The following is a 9,293-nucleotide window of genomic DNA, read 5'->3' as shown; positions in this document are numbered from 1 at the left end:
AGACCAACCCAGAGTAAAAATTCCTCTTCGTACCTCTAGATGTAGTGAGTATGATTTTCTTCCAAAAGCTGAACGTGAGGAATCCCTACGTGTTGAACAAGAGTTGAAGAAACATCAGGAATAACTAAAGACAACTTGGAGTTAGCCAAGACTCTAGCTGATCAAGCACTTGCTGAAGGGAAATTCAAGAGGAAAGATTCGCTTAGTGCTCAAGCCCAACTCTTAGTAGAAGCTGAACGAGAAAGACAACGGGTGCTGAAGCTGAAGGATCGTGACCTCAACTGGAGCATAAAATGATTGGAAAAAGAATGAGCCCGCACAAAATCTCAAACGTCACTATCAATGATCGAATGAAGATGGTTCTCTACTTATTTCAATGGTCATTTTCTAATAGAACAACGATGTTGTCAATGAGTATCCCTCATTCTTCAGTCAATATGGTTTCTATGAATGACTCGAGATTCGACACGCTATCCAAAAGTCCAAATCCAAGCACAAGGCTTACATTGAAGATGTTCTGAACGAATTATTCAAAAAGGTGTCGAAGATCGTCGAGGTTCCTCCTCTGCCACAGAAACTCTCTTGAAGAAAGAATCTTTCTGAACCTGAAGAAGGTCCATCTAACCAAAATGAACATGAAACAAAATTCTTAGTGGATGAACTCTTCAAGGATAGAAAGAAGCCAGATATCTCAATGCTGAATTTGTTACTGCCTGAGAAGGGTCCTTATATACCCAACACAGTGCATGTGAAATCTAAGTATGAACTTATGTTCATTGACTATGATGGTCAATATAAGTTTCAACGAGTATCTGAGTTCCATCTCTGCCAGTAGATCATTTGGAATATCTTCAAACTTGGTTGAACGAAGACATCTACGCCGAGATGATGGACCATAAGATTCGAAAGGAAATGCTCAGACGAAAGATGCAAGGAGAAGATGTTCCGGGTTACATCAACTTCAATAATCTAGAATAGTCAACCTTTCAGTCTTGTAAATCTTGTATTTCTTTATCTTTTCTTTCAGTGTGTAGCTTTTATGTTTTAAGCCTATCAAAATCGATTGTAATCAGTTGTAATATTTTCTCTTGTAAAGTATTTCAATAAAATGATTGATTCACTGAAAAAGATCCCTGAAAAGAGTAAATGAGACAAGTACTTATGAGTTCTATTTATTTTTTACATTCATTGATTCCTTTCTAGTCAGGGAATATGCTTTCAGTATTCAATTATTAATATTATGTAAGTTTATTCTTTCCTTGCAATCTTTTACAATTAAAGTAAATTTCCATAGTAAATTGTATCACTAAAAAAGATCTCAAAACAGTTAAAAAGGGAGAAGTATTTTACTAGTACCTTTTCCTTACTGTTATACCTAAACAATTTTCTTTATATTGCTTGACTTTGGCACATGAGGTGGCGGGTTTGGCTAGGTAACATAATGGAAATGTATCGGACTACAAATCCTTGAATGACGGTTCGACCCCGTCCTTGGCCTYGAGGAGTGGTGAGCAGCACGAAACTTGAATCAAAGTATACATCCCATACTTTTCTTGGTTAACCGCCAAACTACCCTAAAAAAATAAAACTGTTGGTGTTGCTAAAGAAAAGAGTCCATTTGGTCATGCTGCTATGATGTAACGTGCAGTCGTCCTGAGGCATTTTAGGGCCCTTATTTTATCTCCCTTAAAGTCTTTTATGGATTTCAAGTCGAGAAATTGTCATCATCAAATAGAGAAAGATTGTTGATCCTCTCTCTCAGTGATTTGATGATGATCATTTTTATCTTACGAAGTGTACTATCTCTGTATTCAGCTCCAACGATCATCACTAAATCTGTTCAATGATCGCTGAACATGTAATGTAATTCTCTTATAAACAAGTATTCTTCAAGAAGACAAAACTCACGCCATAGAACTTTCAGCGACATCAAAGATAAAGCTGAAGACAAAGACAAACATGTTCGTGATCTGATGCGGTTTTCAGTGATAACAATCTCGTCTACACAAGTATAAAATCTATTCAAGATTCAATGAACACTGATGAAACCTCAATATTATTCCAATGTCAGCAAGTCTTTTCTTTCTTGCCATTTGTAACTTGTGTTTTTTTTATTATTTAGATAAGTTCTGTATCTTATCTTTTCCACAAACAATCTGTAAAAATCTGTATTGATCTTCTTTATTAATATAAGTTTTTTAAAAGTGAAAGCTGTTGTGTTTGTATTCATCCCTTTCTACAAATTGTTACCTATAAACTCTTGTAGATACGGTTGGGACCAATAATGTTAAATTGTTTGAATAAAATTTGATTTAATTATTAAATATATTTTTCGAAAATTAATTAATTAATTAGGATAGGCGAGGTAGACTATTTTTATTTTTATTCATATTATGTATGATGGTTATTTAAAATCATAAATAATATTTTTTTCTAAGATTTGTTTTAACAAATTCAAATATTATAATATATATAATAATCAATTTGAAATTATTTTAATCAATATATTATATTCTTTAACATCTTATTTATATTAGTTAATATATTATATTATTAGACATTTGTTTCAATTATATTTTGAGATATTATAATTAATTAATTTTTTAAAATGACCTTTTTTTATCATTTTAAATTTTATCAGCTAGTTTTTGTCAAATATGATTTATTCATCAACTAGTTTTTGTCAAATATGATTTATTCATCAACTAGTTTATGTCTTAAAACGGTTAGCCCATCACTTTTTTTTGCTTCATTGGCTTAAATAAGCTGATGTGAATTACACATAATTTTGATGATGTGGCTAAATAAAAAAAATCTCTTTCAAATTATTTTTAATGATTTTCACCTTTCTTTATTATAATTTAAAAAAAACATTTCAATTTTTTAACCTTTTCTTATTAAATTGCAACCAAATTAAATATTTTAGAGTAAAATATTTTTTTAAATAAATATGATATATTAATTTTGAGATAACTATTTTGGTTATAAAAAAATTACACTTCTATATTTTATTTTTTATTTTGTTAAAAGAAATACATATCTTTTAATTTTTTATTAAAATGTTAGAGAGATAATTTGTGCTCTACAAGTTTCTTTAATATTATTATACTAAAGAATAATTTTAAAAACTCTAATTAATTTAATATTTTTATATGTCTGGTAAATTTTTTAAACAAGTATGATATATTTGTTGGAACAAAAATATTGTATTCAAGTCCCCGTGCTAAATCTGTCTTAAATGCTTTGTATTGTTTAGTTGTAAAGTTTCCTTTTATAGCATAGTTAGTTTGTCTTGGCAGTTGCTATAAATAATAGCTAGTTATTTTTGTTAGTTTAGTTGGTTAAGAACCTATTCACATTTTGAGAGAGATTGAGAGGATTTTGTATCAAGAACTTGTACTACACAGTATATGAATATATTGGCTGACAGATTCAACTTACAATTATATTCTTGATCTTTATGTTAATTGGTCGATTGAAATCTAGGATCACAATATTCTTTAAAAGATAAATTTTTTTCGATAAAAAAACGTAACAATTTTTTTTAAATGCATATTTTTTGAAAATGTTAGCGAGATAAATTGTGTTATACTAGTTTTCATTTAATATTTTTATTAAATAATATGTAAAATCAAATTTATTTTCCAAAGTATAATGTTGTACTAAGAAATGCTACGTTAACAAAATTTAGATGTGGATATCCCATGTGGACAATGACATGACATGAAAATCTGGTAACTTGTGTTATGTCATCTTAATCCAAATAAAAAGGTTACCCATTGTTATCATCTCAATTTTGGAGACTAAATTTTTAATAAAATTCAGAATTAGAAACGGGTACCAATTTAGGTTAACATGTTTGATGAAATGTACAATATCTAAATAATAAAAATACTAAAACTAAAAGTATAACGTTGTAAAAAGAACTGATGATGCTATAATAAAATAATTTTGAAAATACAACGCTGTAATAAGAAATGACATGTAGGTGATGTAGTACACGTACACAGCCTATGTGGACAGTAGGGTGACAAGGAAACTTAATATAATGACCAAATTTAAATTAAAAGATCACCCACTGTTATAACATGTAAATTTTTTCAAAGTACAATATTCTAATAGTAATAATTTAAAAATATATTACTATAATAAGAAAAACTAAAAATACAATATTATAATAAGTAGATTTATAAAAGTAGACTTTGTTTATTTACCTCTTAATAGTTTCATTAAGATGCAACATCTGAATTGTTAAAATGTGAATCTTATTTGGTGGTTCTAAAACCATCTGAATGATTTTGTATCCAGGGTCTCCCTTAACCATTCAATACCCTAATTTAATTGTAAATAATTACCAGACAATTATATTTCATTTTGCATTATATCATAAGAGAATCTTGCTTATTCCAACCACTTATATTTCATGAATTTTGCCATTTACAAATTATGGAGATTGAGGATTGGGCTTAGGGCAAGACCTTATCGGGCCTTTGCATATTTACTTGTAAGTTGTACTCTTGTTCTTGTCGTGATTAATTGGGCCGTTAGGGATTCGTGTGATTGTGATTTGATCTGGCCATACATTGTCATCGACATTTCTGAGCATACAAATTCTAGAAACGCCATACGCCGGAGTCAAAAGGGTGTTTTGTGTCTGATAAGAGTTCGAGATCATCTCAATGGCGTCGTCAAAATTGGTTAAAGCGATTTTGGATCCTAAGAAAAATTGGTTCGCCGCTCTTCACAAGAAAACCATCGCCACTCGCCTTAGCAAATACGGTAAGAATCTCAGTGTTTGTGAATTTGTAAGCGATTCTTTTTAGGGATTTGTGTTTGTTCTGATTTTGTGAGGGGTTTTACCGATGTTTTGATGTGGTTCTGTGGGTTATTGATGACAACCAGGGTTGCGATATGATGATTTGTACGATCCGATGGAGTGTCTGGATATCAAGGAAGCACTGGCAAGGCTGCCTCGTGAGATTGTTGATGCTAGAAACCAGCGTCTCTTACGCGCCATGGATCTCTCCATGAAGCACGAGTACCTTACTGCAGATCTCCAGGTTCATTTTAGATTATACGTAGTTGCTTGTCATGTGTGAAATTAAATTTTGTTTCTTTTTCTTGGTAAGTTGATTGGTTGAACTGTTATTTATCTATATATTTTGAATCCTCTGAGAACTGTGTTGGATAAATCGGACAGAATTGCTGAATCACGCCCATTTGTAATCTACCTTTGAAAGTAAGATTAGAGTTATTGACTATGATGTACTTTGCCATTGTTACAGGCGCAGCAGACACCATTTAGGAGTTATCTAACTGACATGCTGGCCCTGGTAAGTGCCTCTTTGTTTGATTGTTTGCTTTGGATATAAAAAGACAATGCAAACCTCTAATTTCGATTGCTGCGTGTGGTTTCATGTTCTGATGCATCTGTTAATAGCCTGTATAAGCATTTCCATGTTTTGCCCACACAATGACTTTGGAGGAGATTACAATGATTGAGTAGGATACTATGCTGAATTACTGAAATGGTTATGAAATGTCGTTTTACAATTTGTACTTTGGGACTTCCATCTTATATTAGTTTTTGTTATTTAGGCCAAGTCGCTACTTAAAGGAATTTCAAACATGATCTGTAAAAACAATGAAAAGGTTTTAAATTTAATAGAAGCAGCTTTATTATTTTACATCTTACCACTTTATGGTAGTTTGATTGTTTTCAAGGGCATTAGAAGGATTTATTATTCTTTAGAGATTTGTGAAAAGAGTGAAACATGATTTGTTTGCTTACTAGCATGCAACCAGCCATGAAATGTTGGTCATGATAAAAAAATTGGTAAATAAAATGGAAAATTTATGGAATACATTGTTCTTAGTTCTTCCCCATAGCACATGTAAATTGGAAATGGTTTCAACTTAATATTATTAGAGCACTTGCCTGTCTTCATTGTGAATGAACTTATGTTTTTCTTTTGTTTTTCTTGCTTGCATCATCCATACCTGCCATCGAACTTCCATACTTCCCAAAAGTTCTCACAACATTCTTTTGATTCCGTAGTGCATTAGTGCCCTTTATGCACCTCTTAAATTTATAAAATGTCTGCATATTACCATCTCTTTTGTGGATGCAGTTTTTTCTTACCGGTATGTTTTGTCCAAATTCTATTGTATAAGCAATTTCTCCTTTTGAATGGTCACTTTTACTAGCAAGAGGGGTTCGATAGTATTGAAAATCGTTTTTTACAAAGTACCGGGTAAATGTATAAATTTTGGCATAGATGTTTTGAAATTGTATGTATGTTGTTCATCTCTCCTGTTTTATTAACCCCTATCTTGAGCTTATGAGTTTGTCATTTGACTTCAATGTTGCAAGAGACTGGACTGGACAGGACAGGACAGGACATGACGAGTTGTATGTCTAGTGTTTGGCATGACTAGGAATGGACATGACTGTCCTGGACACGTTGCCGCTAAATGTTTAATGATTTTATATGGTGGTTACTGGTGGTGTCGGAAGAGAGGTTGGCCGACTTGGTGGATGTAGAGGTGGTGATGGACGGAGGTATGTTGCCGATGGTGGTGGTGGAGGTGGCCTCCAAGTGGTGCTGGTGGTAGTGGAGGTGGTGGTGGTTGTGGTTGTGGTGGACATGAAGATGGTGGAGAGTGGTGGTGGCTGACAATGGTGGATATGGTGGTATATTTGGTAGTTGTGGAGTAGGTGGCAGTGATAGCTGATCGCGGTGATGGGTGGTTGTGACCATTAAACCAAATGCGATATTAGGGTTATTTCAAATGAGGGTAGATTGGTAGTTTTTTTAGTTCTATCCCATTCTTGTTTCATTCTTCCACCTATTTTGGTGGCACAAAAACAGCCTTTTTTATCCCATCTAGTCCCTTTTCATGTCACGGTCTCATGTTGCGCCAAACGTGGGACAATGAGTTTTTGTCATGTTCCGTGTCGTGTCAAACATGGAAGAGCAGTTTTGTCGAGTTCAAGCCCATGTACCAAATGCAGTTTTATGGTGGTTTACATCCATTGTTGAACAATCTATATAGTGATTAGGGCTTGAGAAAATACATGTAAATTGATTAAAGGTGCTCACTTCTCCAACATTCATGGTTTTGCAAAGTGGTCGAGGTGTGGTCCAAAATCGATTATGAGGTTTCGTATCTGCCGTTGTCATTGAGGCATACACCTCGCATGGATGAGAGACACAATTTGAGGTGGTGGGGTACCGAGGCTAATGCCGCGAAATTGGGGATTTGTTTTTTGATTATTAATAAAAGAAACCAATAAAGAACATCTTTTCCTCTCATCTCCTTCTTCACGCTTGCCCTTCTTTCCTTCCCTTTTCTGCCTCACACACTCTCTCATCGGCCCTTTTCTCTCCCTCACACACTCTCCTCTCCTCATCTCATTGTTTTTTGGTAGGCAGACCCTTTATTTCTTAAAGTCAAAGCAGGTCTTTAGGCTAGTGTTTATATGAGCTTTTTCATTTCATTTCATGAACAATTTTTTGTTTTTTTACTCTTGAGTTTGTATGTTGTTTATTTTCTTTTCATTCTATGTCTTTAGTTTGCTTATTTTTTTATGTTTTTAAGTTGCTGATTTTTTTTTATTTGTTTTTAGTTGCTGATTATTTTTTTATTTGTTTTTAGTTGCTTATTTGACTAGAACTTAACAAAATAAGGGTCAAGGCTATGCTGTTATATCGGTCAGAATACGAAATATCGGTCAGGACCGATATTCGATATATCGGTTATATCGGTGATATATAGGTCCAAAATAGCGGTTAACATAATATTTCTTAGAATTATATATATAATATTCATTAATTAGAGTTTAGAAATATAGTTTCAAAATTAAAACATCACATCATTTAAAGTGTTCAAAAACAAGCTAATCGCAAGCAATAGGTTCGGCATCCGAGTCAACATCATCCAATACATTCACTTCTTCGTTTAGGTTAGCTTCCCAATCTTCCTCTTCTTCCCCTTCCTCTTCTTCCCCTTTTACTTCTTGTACTTGGTCCAACTTCTTCATAACCTCCCATTGCTTCTCGTACATCCGACCAAAGGAGGCCATCTCTTGCATCCACAAACTCTTGGAGCTCAACGTCGGTTGGAACCACCCAATCATCATTTTCTTCTACATCTCTCAAGAAAATAGGATTTGAAGACTTGCTATCCTTAAGAGATTTATAGCGCCTCTCCAATCTTTTGTTATATTGAATGAAGATAAGATCATTCAACTTCTTTTGCAAAAGGCAATTTCTCTTCTTAGAGTGCAACTGAAATGATAATTGATAATTGATAAATTTAAAACCATAACTTGAATTTAAGTTTCATTTGTGCTAATATTTTTTCCATAACAAAGAAAACTTACATGATCAAATGCACTCCAATTCCTCTCACAAGGAGAAGCGCTACAGGTTTGGCTTAGAACACTAATCGCAAATTGTTGGAGCAAGGGTGTGTCGATGCCATAAGAACGCCACCATACATCTACGTTTTATAGGTATATTGAGTTAATAAAAAAACACAAATATATATATATATATATATATTATGATTATATCCTATTATCATACTTACGTGGTGCTACTTTAGCTCTATTCCTTATGGCAGCCGCAGATCCAAATTGCCCCGATATCTCGACATACTGATTGAGTTCCATCCGTAAAGTGTCATTTTTTTCTTCATCACGCACAAGTCGGTCAATTGCCTCGTATAGTCCCGTCTTGATGTATCTATTATTCWSAACATCTGAATCTTGTGCATAATAAATGGCGGGGTTGAGGTAATATCCGGCTACAAATATACTAAAAGTTAATACCAATAATAGTATTAAATTTAAAAATTAAATAAATAAAACATAGCAATGTTTTATAAATTATACCGGCATGCAAAGGATGATGAAGTTGGTCACTCCATCGTGCTTGAATCATTGACCACACTTTAATGATCAGTCTTTCGTGAACGGTGCCAGTCAAGTTCTTCTTAATTTGATCTTTAGCTCTCTCCATAGCATCGTATATATAGCCCATACACGGCTTCTCCTCCGTATCAACCAACCGAACATCAACCAACGGTGCCAATACCTGACAAGCAAGATAAATATTGTCCCAAAACTCTTGCCTAGCTATTATTCGTTCAATTCTTTTTCCGATGGGTTTCTTGGCAAAGTCACTTTTCCTCCATTGTTCAGAAACAAATAGCACTTGGAGATGATGCCGATTCTCATGGATGCTCTGAATGGTGTAGAATTGTGTTGCGAACCTTGTAACACATGA

At 33.5% G+C, this 9,293-nt stretch overlaps 1 protein-coding gene across 1 annotated transcript in view; it reads left to right on the top strand.

Moving 5' to 3' along the window:
* The first annotated feature begins 4,538 nt into the window (after window positions 1-4,538).
* The window catches only part of LOC112507371 (cytochrome b-c1 complex subunit 7-2-like), a 10,482-nt gene continuing 5,727 nt past the window's right edge, over window positions 4,539-9,293 (top strand). Inside the window, exons 1-3 of the mRNA XM_025111934.1 lie at window positions 4,539-4,779; window positions 4,903-5,060; window positions 5,286-5,333. Of these exons, the coding sequence (XP_024967702.1) occupies window positions 4,680-4,779; window positions 4,903-5,060; window positions 5,286-5,333 (306 nt within the window). The 5' untranslated portion in view covers window positions 4,539-4,679. The remainder of the gene's footprint in view (window positions 4,780-4,902; window positions 5,061-5,285; window positions 5,334-9,293) is intronic.

The sequence above is a fragment of the Cynara cardunculus genome (assembly GCF_001531365.2).
Source record: "Cynara cardunculus var. scolymus isolate 2C chromosome LG 2, CcrdV1, whole genome shotgun sequence".
NCBI classification, from domain to species: domain Eukaryota; kingdom Viridiplantae; phylum Streptophyta; class Magnoliopsida; order Asterales; family Asteraceae; genus Cynara; species Cynara cardunculus.
This window is presented reverse-complemented; position numbering and strand designations above follow the sequence as displayed.